General features: G+C 42.0%; 1 protein-coding gene across 2 annotated transcripts in view; it reads right to left on the bottom strand.

Annotated features, from left to right (window-relative positions):
- The window catches only part of SMG1 (SMG1 nonsense mediated mRNA decay associated PI3K related kinase), a 70,304-nt gene that overhangs the window by 41,474 nt on the left and 10,404 nt on the right, over positions 1-18,426 (bottom strand). For both annotated transcript variants that reach the window (XM_065850292.2, XM_065850293.2), the window contains 12 exons: positions 15,982-16,137; positions 11,061-11,197; positions 9,099-9,157; positions 8,661-8,874; positions 7,841-7,966; positions 7,674-7,746; positions 5,885-5,982; positions 4,822-4,995; positions 2,782-3,006; positions 2,028-2,129; positions 801-1,070; positions 171-301 (listed from right to left, as the gene is read on the bottom strand). In XM_065850292.2, coding sequence (XP_065706364.2) covers positions 171-301; positions 801-1,070; positions 2,028-2,129; positions 2,782-3,006; positions 4,822-4,995; positions 5,885-5,982; positions 7,674-7,746; positions 7,841-7,966; positions 8,661-8,874; positions 9,099-9,157; positions 11,061-11,197; positions 15,982-16,137 — 1,765 coding nt within the window. The remainder of the gene's footprint in view (positions 1-170; positions 302-800; positions 1,071-2,027; positions 2,130-2,781; positions 3,007-4,821; positions 4,996-5,884; positions 5,983-7,673; positions 7,747-7,840; positions 7,967-8,660; positions 8,875-9,098; positions 9,158-11,060; positions 11,198-15,981; positions 16,138-18,426) is intronic.

Here is an 18,426-nt window from a genome sequence, read left to right as displayed (position 1 = left end):
GCTGGGTTACAGACTCCCTGCAATTAACGAAAGTAAAAACTGATTAGGGAAGTTTGGGCACCAGCTTGATTGTAATAGCCTATTTAAATTCAGCCCTCGAACAATATATTCTATTCACATCAGTCCATCCTCATGCTCTCAAAATACGGGTGAATTATTGATCTTCATACCTGGAGCAGTGTGAATAGAGCGTATAGAGCACAGCGTACTGGACAGCAGGAAAATGAACTGCAATGTCACCATGAACGACCATCAGGTTTTTACTCAGTAGTGCAAACACAGTCGGCGAAAGGGCCCACATCTGTAAAACAATTGCAACATAAGCAAAGGAATACAAGAAATAAGACCTATTTCCGTAACATTAAGTATTGTGTTTTACTTCTTCTTAAGGGATATAATCTAATTTTCTGATCTCAATTGTAACTACTTGCTTTCTCCTTTTAAAATAACCTTTTAAAAGCAGTTTATGTTTTTATTTGGGAAGAGCTGGAACTACCAGAGGACCTGCTTAAGGCGTCTTGATTTTCAGCTGAATTACTATGACGATCTTAAAATGAATAACACTGACGAGATGCTCTTCCCTAGAAACCGCTGCTCATTATGCACCAACTAGAGATACACTCCACCCATTCTAGTTCCAAATTTTAATACTGGTATTTCTACAACATAAGTTAGGAAACAAATGCGATCACTTTAATTACACATACGTACATTACAGGTGAAATACATCATGGTATATCCTAAGTTAAAAAGTGTTTTTGCCCTTACTGCACAAACTGTATTTGTACAGTTTTACTCACCCCAATTAATGAGTTTTTCGCATTTCCAATAGTACTTAGGGCACTGAGGTCAAATATAACAACAAACTTTGCATTATCCACATTGAATATACGCTTCTTGAAAGAGTCATGCTGGATTTCAGCGCAGGCCTCGGGCAGATGTAAACTATAGAGCAGACTGTTGAGAGCACAGGTCATTTCCCCCAGGATCAGCCTGTACGCAGTTTCCAGCACAGGAATGTTCTTCAGGCTCAGCACGGCTTGGTACACAGCGTGGGCTGCTGCCACAACCTGCCAGAGACATCATTACAGTGAGAACTCGTTAGCACATCATAACACATCCTCAACACCAATGGAGAATTTCAAATTATGCTTCTTTATCTATTAATAGCCTAGGCTGATACACAAACCTGTCTTCAGTTTCCTGTAATTAACTACTACATACTTATAGACTCTATTAATTACTTTCTGGATCACACACGTCACACATCACAGAATCCCAGAGTGTCAGGGTTGGAAGGGACCTGGAAAGCTCATCCAGTGCAATCCCCCCATGGAGCAAGAACACCCAGCTGAGGTTACACAGGAGGTGTCCAGGCGGGTTTGAATGTCTGCACAGAAGGAGACTCCACAACCTCCCTGGGCAGCCTGGGCCAGGCTCTGACACCCTCACCAGGAACAAGTTTCTTCTCATATTTCAGTGGAACCTCCTGTGTTCCAGTTTGCACCCATTGCCCCTTGTCCTGTCACTGGTTGTCACCCAGAAGAGCCTGGCTCCATCCTCCTGACACTCCCCCTTTCCATATTGACCCCCAGGAATGAGTCACCTCTCAATCTCCTCTTCTCCAGCTCCAGAGCCCCAGCTCCCTCAGCCTTTCCTCACACGGCAGATGCTCCACTCCCTCCAGCATCTTGGTGGCTGCGCTGGACTCTCTCCAGCAGTTCCCTGTCCTTCTGGAACTGAGGGGCCACAACTGGACACAATATTCCAGGTGTGGTCTCCCCAGGGCAGAGCAGAGGGGCAGGAGAACCTCTCTCTGGTACAATGGCCTATTTACCAATTCGTGATCAAATCTAAATGCCCAAACCAAGAACAAGCTACATCTGCCTTTTTGGAAATTTCACAGATATATACTTAGATTTAAAAATACATATTTCAGATGTACAAAGTTTTGCAGCTTAATAAATATATTCTAATAAATGCACGAAGGCAGTTGTAATAGACCTGGAGAAGTCGCCTACTCTTACCTCTTTCTCCTTATGATAACGAAGAACAAGTAGTTTAGACTCTGGTATAAATAATTTCTCTACAAACGACGACGGTAGTTTTGTATTTATTTGTTCAACAATCTGGGGATAAAAAGCAATTATAAATACCTTCACCTAGACTGATTTTTATCAGAAAATATTATTAAATATTAATTAAAATACTTTTTTTTTCTAGCTTGTATACACTGTATTTATCAAGAACAGCTTTCCAGCAATGCAAGTATTTTGTATTTGCTTTCCCAAATTCACAGAGAATGAGTTATTTCCAGGCTTTAACAGCCCAGTTAAGAAAGTTGTGTGATAAATTTCAGTCGACCTGGGTTTAAGACTTCATGTTCTACACATTAAGAGCTGTGTTTTGAATAAATCTGATTTCCCAGGTCATGGTGTAAATAGATAAACAAAATGCATGAAGCACTAAGATTCTGGAAGTCATCAGGTGGTGGTATCAACTTCAGAGGCCACAGAATGGGGCTGCCCAGTCAAGCTAGATAGGGAGAAAACCCAACCAACCCAACAACAACCCCCCCACCACCACTCAGGCTAAAACTAAACAGCACTTAACAACAAGCTGGTACCATAAGCTTTACAGAAAACAAGCATTTAGAAGAGGAATTTCTTGCTTGTGATCAGGAAGAGTTTTAAACATTTATCTACTACACACGCAAAAAAGGTCGCTTGGAAAATTATATTTTCCGATGGGAAAACAGCAATAATAAAAATATGTACAAACCAGCGTCAACAGATTGAGGACTGAAATGACGTAATCGGTGCCACAAGTCTGACAGTTCTCCATTTGATCTAATCCATACGTGATGACCATGTCACAGTGAATGGTCATACTGGGGTCCAGGCTGCCCAGTAAAACCCCCACGCACTCGTTGGCGGCGGTGAGCACGGCTTCCGAAAAGAACACCTGGTTTGCTGCAGTCACACATCGCATCACTCGGTACAGAACCTGCCAAAGGAGAAACAAACCTCAGTTCAACACTGTTCCAAACAGACAAGGACTGCAGGCTGGGTCATGATATCCACACTCATTTGATATCCTGTCCCCTTGCCTACTTTGCAGCTTAGAAAATTCTGGCAATAAAATATTCTGAATAACAACGCACCGGACTTCAGAAATATAAGGAAAAACAAACCTTCAACTGTATGGTTTCCTACTTAATAAAGACCTGCCAAGGTCTAGAAAACCTACATTTTTTATTCCAAATTCTGCTCAGTTCCAACTAACTTCAACAGAGCCCCTCTTGTAAAAGACAGACTAGATTTGTTGAGCTTTTGTCACAAAAATCCTCTTCAGATTAAGACAAATTCCACAACCGTCTCAGCCTTAATGGGGAAATCATACACTTATTTAGCCGAGAAGTTTTGTTCCTCACAGAACTCTGCAGGAGCATAAATTCCAGTTGTGCAGTTCATGCAGCCACTGCAAAATTCCAACTGCAGGTATTCTCATATTTTTACTTGTTTATTTTTAATTATTCACACCTTCTACAGATCCTGTTACAAAAGCATAGTAGCTACTTAGCACGTATTGTAATATTTGAGTTTACACCATACTATACTATGGAACAACAGGACTTTGCTAAGAGATCTGATAGATATAAATTTCAGTATGGATTAAAAAATCCCTACATTTTATAAAAATCTAACTCAATTTGAATCCAGCTTTTACAGCATCACAGCAGTGTGAATAAATGGTAACCTTATGGTTACAAAGACAGATAACACAAGCGTAAACCTAGCTGCGTGAAGTTAAAAATGCCTAAAAAAAGTTAGTTTCTACTATATATGGCTCCCATATGCTGCTGTCACAATCTATACTTGAATATTTAACAAAATTCTTGTAGCATACTTCTTCAAGAAAATGCACTTGCCCAAAGCTGAGCTTATCACAGAATCCCAGAATGTCAGGGCCCTGGAAAGCTCATCCAGTGCAATCCCCCCATGGAGTAGGAACACCCAGCTGAGGTTCCACAGGAAGGTGTCCAGGCGGGTTTGAATGTCTGCACAGAAGGAGACTCCACAACCTCCCTGGGCAGCCTGGGCCAGGCTCTGCCACCCTTACCAGGAACAAGTTTCTTCTCAAATTTAAGTGGAACTTCTTGTGTTCCAGTTTGTACCCATTGCCCCTTGTCCTGTCACTGGTTGTCACCCAGAAGAGCCTGGCTCCATCCTCCTGACACTGCCCCTTTCCATATTGATCCCCAGGAATGAGTCCCCCCTCAGTCTCCTCTTCTCCAGCTCCAGAGCCCCAGCTCCCTCAGCCTTTCCTCACACGGCAGATGCTCCACTCCCTTCAGCACCTTGGTGGCTGCGCTGGACTCTCTCCAGCAGTTCCCTGTCCTTCTGGAACTGAGGGGCCACAACTGGACACAATATTCCAGGTGTGGTCTCCCCAGGGCAGCGCAGAGGGGCAGGAGAACCTCTCTGACCTAATGACCACCCCCAGTACTATTGGCCTTCCTGGCCACAAGGGCCCAGTGCTGGCTCATGGTCACCCTGCTGTCCCCAGGACCCCCAGGTCCCTTTCCCCCACACTGCTCTCTAATAGGTCGTTCCCCAACTTATACTGGAACCTGGGGTTGTTCCTGCCCAGATTCAAGACTCTACACTTGCCCTTGTTATATTTAATTTTTTCCTGCCCAACTCTCCAGCCTATAGATATTCACGTCAAATTTTCAAAACCTAAATAAACTCAACAGTGAACAGTGTCACTTTATGGTGATAAATCATGTCAGCAAGAACCAAAAAGGTGAATTCTCACATCAGTGACATATCCTTCGGTAATGGGTGGCCCCCGGATGGGGCTGAAGCGCTCCCCGATGCTCCTCACCACCGTGCTGAACACCCGCAGCAGCGCGGCCAGCTTGGGCAGCGACACGGAAGGAGGAGGAATATCTTCATCCACCGACTCCCCAGACGCCACGTGGCTCAGATCCTGCAGCACACAAGTTTGACGTGTTAGTGCACACATGAACAGCGATGATACATGCATAAAAGATCAAAATATGAGATTTGAAGTACGTTATTTTCCAGATGCTATCATAGATAGCATCCAAGAACAGATCTATCTCCAGTATCTCTAACTTCACATGCAGACAACGATGAGCAAGTCACTGAGTAGTGATGAAACACTTTGTTAGTTTATCACGGAAAAAACATACTCAGGCTATATCTTGCACATTAGAACAGAAGCTTATGATGTTCCTGACTGCTGGAATATGATCACCTGCAATGCTGCCCTGTTATAACACTTGTCTGCACACTTTTACCCATCGAATTATAAGCAAATATATATAATGAGCACATATACATATACTGTTCCCCTTCGCAAACTCAAAATCTTCCTTTAATGACAGTTTCAGATCAACTTTACACCCTGTTAACTAACCAAAGATTAAAAAGTCAAAATAAAGTGTGTTAAATGAGCATGCTTTCCTTTTCTATCAGCTCCTGCCGCATTATTTCCTTCACAATATAATCCATTCCTTTATTTAAAAGAAAAACAGCTTGACGATTAATCTATGAAAGCTTTAAGAATTCTTTTCCCCACAGGGAATCACCACTAAAAAGCTCTGGAGTTGGACAATTAGAGAAGACACCAAGGAAAGACAGTGAAGTATCTTCACTGCAGCTTTTTAAAAATGAAGGCATTCCTATTTGGCTAATTGCTTTTATTTTTATTATAACCTGACATTCTCAATGACAAAGGCTGAAAGCTTGGCTATGATCCTGTTTCAGTGGTTCACAAGGATTCATGTAGAATTGCCATTTATTAAGAAATCCACAACAGTTAAGTCTGGTTTATGCCATAAAGTCTTATTTACCTCAGCGTAAGCTTCCATATCTTCTAAAAACTGACCCAAGAGCGTGGTAGAAAAAGTAAGATCAGCCACCCAAAAGGGCTCCAAGCTCTGCAGCCATCCTGTATAAAAACACCAGGGCAATTAAAACAGGGGAATAAGGTAAGAGCAGAAAATTAAATTTTAGTTGCATATTGTTGAGCTAAAGGTTGCTAAGAGCTCATCTGCATGAAAATTTTAACATAAGTTGTTTTTAAAATAAATATAAACTGTATTTCATTATTTTGTCCCTATGACAAATTCATTTTAAGGTTCAGTCCTGCCCCACAGCAGCTAAACTTGAAGGATAGAATGTCACAGGAAACATAACACATCCACTGGGAATAAGTCCAAGGCAACTGCTATAACTATAGCAAGAAGTTCCCAATTCTTAACTGCCAGTACAGTGTCTTTACCACCAAGGCTTTCTAGAAGTACATAGGAGAAAAACTATTCTTTCACAGAGAACGCATTACGATCTACAATTCATTAAAAACTGTTAAAAAGTTCCACAAAACGAATGATGTTTAAATGTAGCCTGATTAAAGCATCCCATTTTTCTAGCTATCGTGTAAAATGGCAAATGCAAATTTATTTTAAAAATTAGGAACAAAGTCTCCTGTTATGTAGCCAGAAACTCACTTTGGTGTTATGTCAACTTGCACGTCAGTAAGATCAGACTTGTGGAAGTGAATGCACACTATTCTCCTGGACAAGGTGTCCAGCACACAGCTGGGTGAACACACAGCACACTGGGTGAGCAATCACCGGGCTCAAAGGGTTCCAGTAAATGGGGTCATGTCAGGCTGGTGACCAGTCTCTACCGGGTTCCACAGGGATCCGTCTTAGGGCCAGCGCTCTTCAATATCTTTATAAATGACTTAGACTCAGGACTTAGTAAGCTTGCCAATGACATAAAATTGGGAGGAGCTGTCAACACTCTGGAGGGCAGAGAGGCCCTGCAGGGGGATCTGGACAAACCGGAGAACCAGGCAATCACCAGCAAGGGCAAGAGCCGGATTTTGCACCTGGGACACGGCAACCCTGGCTGTACACACAGACTAGGGGACGAGATGCTGGAGAGCAGCTCTGTGGAGAGGGATCTGGGGGTTCTGGTCGATGGCCGGTTGAACATGAGCCACCAGTGTCCCTGGAGCCAAGAGGGCCCCGTGTCCTGGTGCATCCAGCACAGCACGGCCAGCCGGGCAGGGGGGGATTGTCCCGCTCTGCTCTGCGCTGGGGCGGCCTCACCTGGAGCATTCACTGTGTGCAGGGCTGGGGACACAGGAGAAAAGGAGACAAAGCTACTGGAGTGTCCAGGAGAGGCTACAAAGTTGGTGAAGGTTTGGAGGGGAAGCCGGATGAGGAGCGGTTAAGTCCCTGGGTTTGTTCAGCTGGAGCAGAGGAGACTGAGGGCAGAGCTCATGGGCTGCAGGTTCCTCAGCAGGAGCAGGAGGGGCAGGGCTGAGCTCTTCTCTGTGACAGTGACAGAACCCAGGGAACGGCAGAAGATGTGCCAGGGAGGGTCAGTGGGACATGAGGCAAAGGTTCTTCACCCAGAGGTGCTGGACACTGAACAGGCTCCCAGGGAGGGGTCACGGCCCCAGCCTGACAGTGTTCAAGAAGAGACCGGACAACGTCCTCAGACACACGGGGTGACCTGTGGGGTGTCCTGTGCAGGGACAGGAGTTGGACTCCATGATCCTTGTGGAACCCTCTCAACTCAGGACATCCCATGATTCTACAAGCCAGAGTGATTTTTGGTCAAACTCACCAGACACCTGCTGCGTCAGGGAAGGTTTCTGCGTATGATCTATGTGCCACCCCACCAGGATGTCCACCGTGTCCTGAAAAGCAATTTTGAAAAAAGGTTAATGACCCAATTTGCTGTATCAACATTCCTACGTGAGAAAGAAAATACAGAGGACAAAGCAAGCTTACCCTAAAATTGGTGCTGAAAATGTGGGGGTAGCATCGGGACACCAAAAGGATGCACTTGACACATTTGCACAGTAACTCTGGCGTATCCACATTTTCCAGAATGGACTGCAGGCTGGTCATCACAAGCTACAGAGTAAAGCAAAGCCGCTAGACATTTCACTCCATTATAACAAGACGTGAAAAAGTTCTGATATTAGCCACACGGATTTATTCAGTGTTGAACACTTTTTAGCAAGCTACTTTAATACAAACAATACTCTTTCTGCAGGAATGAAAAATGTAAAAAGCATCATATATACTGCATGAAAGTAATAATTTCAAGCAGATGTTTGCTTGAGATATGGCAGACCCATGTTCAAGGCTTGGCTATACGGTTTCCTTTAATTCTTTACCAACAGAACAACCAGTTACTCAAACAGATCCTAAGGCTTGAACTAGGGGACTGGATTTGTCTGCATGCATCCTACTCCCTCTGAGATCTAATTACAATTCAAGTTAGAAATTGTAAATAGGAGGCGGCACAAAGCAATCACCAGGTTGGATTTTGTGTGCTATTCCACTTGATTTCTCTTTTTTGTTTCAATAAGATCCTTCATCTTGGATCTGCAATATATACTGAAAAGTCGCATCAAAATATATATCCCCTTACAAAGGGTTGACGTTCCCTTCTAACGTCATCAAACAATCCCATTCAATCAGAGTGTAATTATATTTATGATGTCAACATAGCATTACTTATTGTTCATCCCAGTTTAAAAAGTTGATTCAAGCACTGCACTGGAAAAACTGTCAATATTCCTGTTTTAACTTGTAGTCTTACCTGCATTAAAGATGAAAAGGCTTTCTTTTCTCCTACAGTCTCTAGTGCTTTGTAGGTTGCATACAAATAAAGAAGTTTAACTTCATCTTTTGTGGATGAGCTGAACTTGCTAAAAATCCATTTAAAGATCTTCTCAGCCTCGTAGCTCAGAGAAGCACAGAGAAGGCCAAGGCAGCAAGCTCCTTCCTGTCTCAGCTCCTGAAGCAATTTGCTACTGCATTTTGGAGGAGGAAGACAAAAGAAATATATGCACAAATGAAGCTGCTTCTTTCCTACTTAATGGTAGCAATGGTGAAATTAATAATCTGAAAAATTCCACGAAATATTATTTCTATGGAATAAATCAGCTCGAATAAAAGCCTGCAATAAATAGGCTACTTGGAACATACTACTCGGGGAAGAAAATTCTTAACATGCAGTTGAGATTTTCCAGCTTACCTTTCATTGAGTACATCGTGAATGGCAGTCAGGATATTATCCAGTTGTTTCACTAGTACCTATGAGATACAGACAAGGCATAAGCAAAATAATCGCACAATAACTTCTGCAAACGAGCTCCTGTTTACACCCACACTAAAAGCGCCACTGCCAATTCTGTTTGCTAATAGAATGCTCCTATGCTTCCCGTGGCCACTGCAGGCTACGATGAACTATACTAAGTAATATTGCAATATTATCCTGCATGTTATAATTCATATTTATTCACAGTAGCCACAGAAATACACTGGCAGCCCACTATCAAGGTTTGTTCTAAGCTTAGTTCTTGGTGAAAACACTATATCACAAACTAAGATTCACCATACAGCTCATCAGTAGCATTAACAACCTGGTCTCCTAAACTAATCATCAATCGTATCAGCAGAATATTTAATTGATCAGACAATACAATGTGAAGTATTAACATTTATCCTTAGGCAATCCTGACTTTCAGAGAAAAGCAGCTCTATTTGGGGGGATGAAACATTATTGATGAACCAGTGCTCCTGAGGAAACAGCACCAGAAATACATGTTTTCTTAATATGCACTGAAAAAAACCCACATTAAGTCAGTTGAGCTGCCAAATACACCAATTGCAACTATTTAAGATACCAGAATTCTCTTAAACTACACTTAATAGCATCAAGAACTGCAGTGGCTATTGCGAGGTTAAACACTGTCCATTATATCGTTTTGGGCTGGACAGCACAGGTGTCACTGGACACCTCGTCTTGTTCTCATTAGCAAGCGGGAGAAGTTTTAAGAACCTCAGTGACAAACGTTTAACATTCTGACCACTAACAAGTACAAAATTTGCCACCAAGCCAGACATGAGAATGGCAATTCCAGTATGTTCTGGGATACCAATAAATCCAAATAAAATGCAGTCACAAAACGGGGAAAAATGCATTGAGAATAATTAATGAAAAACTCAAGCATGGAATAACTATTGAATGCATTTAGTCCCCAAACCTTCGCATTAACAAAGACTTTGTTTCAGAGGAAAGCTCAGTATTAGCTAGGCCTGCACATGGTCTGCTTAGACCTAGGTGCAGAAAATAGACAAGTCTGAACGTTTAAGTGTCATATCTTTTGGAAAAGAGCACAATTACCACTGTTTAATTAATATATAATGAGGGAATGAACCAACTTCTTGTAAATAGGGATAGACACACAACCCACAACTGCAATATCCCTGTGGCAGGGAATTAAACCAGCACTTGCAGCTTCTTCAATACTTGAGAACTCTGCGGCTCTCCAAAGCAGCGGGGGGTTGTGTCAGGCAAAATACTCTTAATACTTCGCTTCAAAATAAGTAATATTAAAAACGTTTACCCACAGTGGAATGCTTACACCCCCGAAATCATTAAAAGAACAATTGAGGATATTAGAGTTCAACAACTCATTAAAAATCCAAAGATGTAATGAAAACGAAGACTGACTTTATTCTCTGATCACGAAAGGGAATCCACACACAAAGGTGTTTACCTAGAAAGCTGAGTAGCTCCAAGATGAGCTATGCACGAGACTATAAATGTCTGCATATTTTTAATTGAAAATACCCAAGTTCTTGAACAACACATTGCACTTCATTGCCCTCTCTGTCCTTGCTGGAGGATACAAAGGATATCGCTAAGACCAGTCCAAAAAACCCAACTGCCTGCCATATTTATTCCTAACAGGTCATTCACTCCATAGTTTGCTTTCAGGCAATATGTCATAAGTAACCAAGCAACAAAAAATGTCCTCAATGTCAGAAAAACAACAAGCAATCCAGGAAAACACTTTCTGTTGTTGCAGAAGGCAATTCCTTGTATACAACATATTGCTTGCAGACACGTCCCAATGCTCAGGCTTTTAAAAAGACAGTTTTATACAGAGAGATGTACGCCAGGTGCTATGGAAAAGCAAAACTTACTAACCAGTTTGTTTTCTGGTTGCTGAATGAATTCTTTCAATTGCTTTACAGTAGCCAGTCTTCGGTCTCTGTCGTCTTCCCGAGTAATCCTCCGAAGAAGATTTGACAGTCGAGACTCGTCAGAATAAGACAACGATCGCTCTGAAAAAGAAAAGGCAATTCTTTTCAGAACACCCCATGTGTGCGGAGGTGCAGTGACTATTGATGTAAGTGGACCATAATACAGGAGAATTAGCATCTTCCTAAGAAAATATTTTATTTAAGTTAGCCAATAGCGCTCCTGATACCAGTGAAGGTGGCAACTCAGTTTACCCGGTTTAGGTAGAGATTACAATGAATTAATATGAATAATTCATTTCCCTCATTTGCGAAAAGGAAACAAAGTTTCTTTTTAAAAAGTTTAACATTAGATGTTTCATGGTGACTAAAATTAGATGGTTTGTGGAACATCAGGTTTTCTTAGTCACCATGGCTCTTACAAGAACACTCAAGACAAGACAGGGGTTCAAACTGGAACACAGGAGGTTCCACTGAAAGATGAGAAGAAACTTGTTCCTGGTGAGGGTGTCAGAGCCTGGCCCAGGCTGCCCAGGGAGGTTGTGGAGTCTCCTTCTGTGCAGACATTCAAACCCGCCTGGACACCTTCCTGTGGAACCTCAGCTGGGTGTTCCTGCTCCATGGGGGGATTGCACTGGATGAGCTTTCCAGGTCCCTTCCAATCCCTGACATTCTGGGCTTCTGTGAACTCCAGACAGCTTTTTTCTGTGCTTTTCCACATCAGTCACCTGAGGGGAGCAGCCAGAAAGGCAACCTGGATACAATGGGAAGGTTATAATGGAAAAATCTTGAGAGCAGATGCCATCTGCCAGCCTGTGAACCTGGAGCATCCTGGAAGGGCAGCTGGGTACCGCAGAACCCGAGACATCCCAAGATACCCTCAATAAAACAGCATCACCTCTTGGATATTACAGGTGAAAACCAGTAAAAGCTACTGGTGGCTCCACGTGGTGTGTTCTGCAGCCCCACATGTCTATAACGATATCAAAATAACTCACTTTCTACCCAAAACGGAACTTCTCTCTGAGAGCTCCCCCTGCAAAGACTCTGGGACACAGAGCAGCTCTGGCGAGAGACTTGGTCATCAACCCATCCCAGTCCTGGGAGAAGTTTGGTGAGTGCTGTACCAGCAACACCTCAAATACTATGTACAAGTGTGCGTATAACTAGTTAAAGTATATACTTGCTTTACTATTGGTAAATTGTAATACATTTAAGAAACAAACCCCTTTGTGTTGTTGTCTATCACAGAATCCTGTGAACCACCCTCAGGCCAGTAACTCTCACAGGTCAGGGCATCATCTATAGAAGAGCAGCTCTTCTGCATTATAATCCTGACAAACATTCTCAACTTTATTTTCACATCTTCATTTTTTGAATTTTAAGAGAGGTTTGGATAATCTGTTTCTTACCAGGCATCAGTTTAAGCAATTAATTTTGAAGACACCTGACATTCTGAAGGATTAGGCAGGCTTAGCAAACACTAAAATAGCAGTAAGAGTCTGAAGGATCCAACCTATGTTTTGTTCCCAGCTAGAACATGTTGAGATGTTCTCTGACAGGAATGAAGAGCACTTTTTAAGTGTTGCTGATTTTACAGAAGACTAAGGCACGTATATCCATATAGGAAGAATTAAGGTGGTGCTGGGGGATGGTGCCAGACTGGTCATCACAGTCCCTGCTAGACCATCATTTCCACCTGACCATCTCCTTGTGCTGCAGCCTAAGGCTTCTCAATACATAGTCAAACTTCCAAAGATGGACCTAGTGCAGTTACCCACCCAAAAACTCTGATCTGCCCTGGTGAAAGAAAGAAAAGGCCTATCAGGAAGGATGCAGCCTGCCCAAGGTGCACCATGGCTGCTGCTTTAAAAGGTCACCAGGGAAAAAAAAACTCAACATTGTTTGAAAGTTCAAATGGAATAAGTTTGGAAACAAAACATACACAAACAAGAATGAAAGTTCTTGTAAAGCTTGGTTAGAATGGAAATTAACACAGACCGCAGTACACAAAATAAAAAGTGCAACTGCTGTTCATGAATAATTCCATGTGAAAACTCTTCTGCTAGGAAAGTACCATGTTCTCCCTTACTGGAAGTATCTTGAAAGCTTAAGCTGAATTGAATCTACACACGTTTATTTCCCTATTAGTCCGTCTATATATGAAGTCTCTCAAAACAGCAGTTTGCATCTGTCCTTGAACGTGGACTAAACACCCGGCCCAGCACAGCCCCCCCAGCCCTCCCAGTCCGCACTGGGGACCAGCCCAGGCGCATCACGTCACCAGATGCTGCTCTTGAAGGGCAAACCAGGGCCAGTGATTTGGAAAACGCTGAAAATTACTTCTGCTAAATAACTTTTTGTTAAGTAATTCTAGATATTCGTAAATTCCCTAAAAAAGTCCCCCCATCCCTAAAAATGTTGGTGGACTCATCAGTGTTAGACGAGAAGTCAACAGTACGTGTAAGTCTTGTGTTAATTAAACTCACAACTTGCAGCTTTTTAGTGCTGTCTTCTCCACATTAATCTTTTTGCTTGTAATCTCTTAATGGAAAACTCATTTTTTAATATGGTTGTGCTGTTCAACACACAAAAAAAATCCTAAAACGAGAACTGCATAAATAAAACCACCGCCACCAAGGTTACTGGTATGAAACACGCCTTTAACTGTTGCTAGAACAAGATGTACTGTTCAAAGCCCTACTAAAAGCAGCTCTGTTTTTATTCAGTTAATATCTGATGAATATCTAATTCCCTAAGAGAGTGTTAGCTGTCTGTTGAGCCATAATCATAACCTACAAGTAAATCTTTTTTTAAAAGAGCATGACTGAAGATAGAATAAAAGAACTAGTTAACGATCACCTGCATGACTTCCACTGTGAAAAATCAGCAAGGGCTCAGCCACAGAAAATAGCTATTTTAAAAACTGCTTAATGTACACACTAACAAACATGAGAATAATTAAAAAAAAAAATAAGATCTTGTCACAACACAATCCCACTGTATCTTGAAGACAACACAACAAAAATCACAATGACTTGCTGAGACCTCTAACAATCGCAAAGACAGCCCAGTTAAAAAGGAGGAACTCCCGGGATCCGGCGTGTAGAGGACAGACCATATACAGAACGTACAAGTCACAGGCAATGACTCCAGTCATGCGAAATTCTAGTTCCTAACACTTCAGAATTAACGAGGTGCTCACATACCCAGGAGAACAGTCTGAATTTTCTGCCAGTACCAACAGTAAATTCATGCACAAGACCACTACCACATGCATTATTTAGAGAGATCTCTGCTAAACAATTCTCTATTTCCTCTACATAGACAAAATTTAAGATACTGAAAGGAATGAATAATTTTTATATCAAGATGCCAGAACAGGAGCATCAAGCCTGAGTTTAACCCATTCTAAAGAACAGGACTTTGCACCATCCTGTCACCACTTGCCCCTCAGTTCTTCCACCCACAACACACTGAACACTGACTTCACCTTTTGTCTCCTCTGAAACAGGAATCCCTGGGGAGAAACACAGTGTCCTCACATGTTTATAGCGGTCCTGGCATAAAGCAGACACTGTTTTTGTCAGTGTCTCAACTACCACTTACACTAAATGATGCAATAAATGACAGTGCTTAGTCATAACAAAGATTTATTTTCTTTCAAAAGTCCTTGGTACAACCTTTTTTTTTTTAAAAAAACTAAGATTCAAACCCAAATAGTGGGCAAGTGAAGCTTGCTTTCTCAAAAACGTGTGTCCAGCATTCTTGCACCCTCTTTTGCAACTCTAGATTTCCTCTTGCTGCATGTCCCAAGACCTTGCCCACATTCTTAGACTCATAAAATCGTAGAATCATTGTGGTTGGAAGAGATCCTCAGGATCATTGAGCCCAACCATAACCTGCCCCTGGCACTGCCCCATGTCCTGAGAACCTCATGTCCGTCTGTCCAACCCTCCAGGGATGGTGACTCCAGCACTGCCCTGGGCAGCCTGTTCAATGCCCCACAGCCCTTTCGGGAAGAAATTGTTCCCCACATCCAATCTCAACCTCCCCTGGTGCAACTTGAGGCCGTTTCCTCTGCTCCTGGCGCTTGTTCCTGGGGAGCAGAGCCCGACCCCCCCTGGCTCCAAGCTCCTTTCAGGCAGTTCAGAGATCAGAAGGTCTCCCCTCAGCTCCTGTTCTCCAGCTGAACCCCCCAGGTCCCTCAGCCGCTCCCATCACACTTGTGCTCCAGCCCCTCACCAGCTCCGTTCCCTTCTCTCAACTCGCTCCAGCACCTCAAGGCCTCTCTTGGCGTGAGGGGCCCAAAACTGACCCCAGGATTTGCGGTTTGGCCTCCCCAGGTCCCAGCACAGGGACGGTCACTGCCCTGGGCCTGCTGGCCACACTAATGCTGACACTAACCACCTGGTGTGACGGGATCACTAGCTGACCCACAGGCCAGGGAGAACTGATAACAGCTGTGCTCATCATTGCAGGTTTTCCCACACCAGGGACTCTTCACTGACAACTTTTTACTCAGGGAACAATTTTCAACAAATCTAAGAGCAAAAATCTCCTTGGAGCCCTCGATCTCTTTGCCAAGTTTGGCTCTAGCCTGAATAAAGGTTCAAAAGATACTTAAAGGAAATGGAAATATTGATAGCATAAGTCGAGAGATCTGCCTATAAAGTGTAGAAGTCTCAGTTCAGGCAACAGTAAAGATTAATACAAGATTATAGTTTCCATCAACATCATCTCATCATGTATCACAAATAATAAAATCCACATAGATTGCCTGATTGTAGTGAACTTCTTTCTGTATTCTAAACACGAGAAGTTGCCAAAAGAGATCCTCTTTTCCTTACCATCTGTGGTATCCTTACCCTGTGATTTCCTCATGTCTTTTGTGGCTAAAGCACGATTCCCATGCGGAACACTGGTAAAATCAGGGTTGGTCACATTGTTAACTCTCAGCTCTTGCCCCAACGACTTCCGACCATAAGTATTTTCCCCAGATCCTCCATTGACACTGTAGCCACCTGCGGAAAAAACAAGAGGTTAAAACAGGTTGTCAGACCATATATTTAGTAGGGTCATATGTTATGAGCTATTCAATTCATATGCAAATTAGCAGCCCTATCCTCTACCCCCTTCTTTAGCTTCCTTTTTCACTCTCACATGCAGAAATGTTTTGTTGTGCCCTGTAAGTCTCCAGGTCACATTTTCAGAACCTCGTGGTTTTGTATCATATGAAGAAAACTCTATTGCAATAAAGTTTAACATCAGTTTTGTTGCATTTGGGGTTTTCTTACTATTACTTTCAACCCTGTATTTTACAAAGCCCTTCGTGTCCAACTGCTAATACACATGGCTAGAGGCATTTGCTTACTTGCACCTTAATTACGCACATCAAATTTCCACTGTTTTTGTTATAAATCCACTATGCAGGCTCAGTAAAATGGCCAAAAAAATAGAAGAAAGCTTGTAAAAAGCCACAGTTTATATGTACAGATTGAACAACTCTCCTTAAACATACAACAGTCAGTATTTTCATACATTAACATTATCTTTAACTGAACTCAATCCTACGTTCTCCCGCTTGAGATACACACGGTGCATCTTTGGTAACAATATAAAGCGGAAATAAAAGTGTCATTTTGAGTAATCCAATTATTTTTACTCCTAGACTCACAAGACTTCACACACTCAAATGCTGAAACCAAAGCTGTAGCCACAGGGAAGTGACACTGTCCCCTGGGCAGGTGTCAAGAATCAGCTCATCTACTTAACCCCAGAACAGCACAAGATATGCAAGAGGTATTTCAGAACAGATATTTCCACGATTCCACCGGCACCCTTGTATAAAGGGAAGCCAAAGGACAGGTGGGTCCCTGTGAAACCAACCAACCCATCAGGACTACGGGATGGATTAAAAAATCAGTTCAAACATGAAGTGGAATCTGGACCTTAGCAGATGTGAAGAATGTCATCCCGAAGGCAAAGCTTTCGGTACAAAGCAGCTGTGAACTACTAGTAGAACTTTATGTATTTCTATACACACAGGACTGCCCTACCAGAAAACCCTGTGCAACGTCTGCAATTCATTACAATTACAGTAAAGATGATGTGTATTTTTGGAGTTGCAACACTAAACTCAATTTTTAAACGTGAACTAGTATGTCTGCCACCTTAATGTTATTTTGTCCTAACAAACCAAAACTGTGTATAAAGGAAGTAACTTCTAACAGCAATAATTACATCTATGACTAAACAAGTGTATCACTAGAATTCAAAGCAACAAAGAAACTAATTTAACTGATTATGTCAGATAATCATGCATACAGCCCACAAGCATTGACTTTCAAAAACAGACATACTATCATATACTACTGGAGTTCTTAAAGTTCTTTCATACTTCCCCTCTATCACAGAAAAAAATCCCATTTTTTTGTCTACAAAGGCATGTAGCATTTGTTACAGCATATTTGACATTACCTTAAATGAATTAAATAGAACCTTATATTCTCCCACTTTGCACATAGACGGTACATCTTTGGTAACAACATGAAACAAATTGTCATTTAGAGTAATTAAAAAACAGCAGGGCAATCAGGTTTTTTGGCAATAAGCCTGTCAATATGACATTATAACTCTTCAGCTATCTGCTGGTCTGAAAAGCTTTTGAAAATCCTAATACATACAAATTCTATTCACCTCCCTTTAAATGTTAAATCTGAGGCCAAATAAGAGCATGATCAGCTACTGTCATTAATTTTAGCATAAACACTCAGATACCAAGTGCAGTATCTTTTTTGCAGTAAAGACTCTGAGCACATGACTCAGCTACAAATCCAAAGGGAAGAGAATGTTGCAGGAACAGATGATATCTCATCTATGAGTAAAATCCAAGGAGCCTTTTAGTCCGTTTTTAAAACTTAAATCTGCAAACTGTTTTATAAAGACGACAGAGGGGAGAGATCTAATTGCAGCCTTCCACTGGTTAATGTGAAGGGTTATTTAAAAAGAAGAAACCAGCCAGGCAGATTAATCTTACAGATGTAGAGCAAAAGGACAGGAGTCAACAGCCATAAGTTGCTGCAAGGGAAATTCAAACTGAATTTGAGAAAGCAACTATTTCCTGGGCACTGAGTGGGTTGCAGAACCTCCCATCCACAGAGGGTTTCAAATCTCAACAGCTTCCAGAAATTATCTTCATTATCAATACCAATCAATACACAACTTCAAACTGCTTCACTGATTTTGTCCATAACTTACTATTTCACTATACTCTCAGTATATTCTTTAGATACTGACACACTTCAAAGCAT

This window comes from Patagioenas fasciata, chromosome 15 (genome assembly GCF_037038585.1).
Source record: "Patagioenas fasciata isolate bPatFas1 chromosome 15, bPatFas1.hap1, whole genome shotgun sequence".
NCBI classification, from domain to species: domain Eukaryota; kingdom Metazoa; phylum Chordata; class Aves; order Columbiformes; family Columbidae; genus Patagioenas; species Patagioenas fasciata.
The sequence above is the reverse complement of the archived record's forward strand: the minus strand, read 5'-3'. Positions and strand labels throughout refer to the sequence as shown.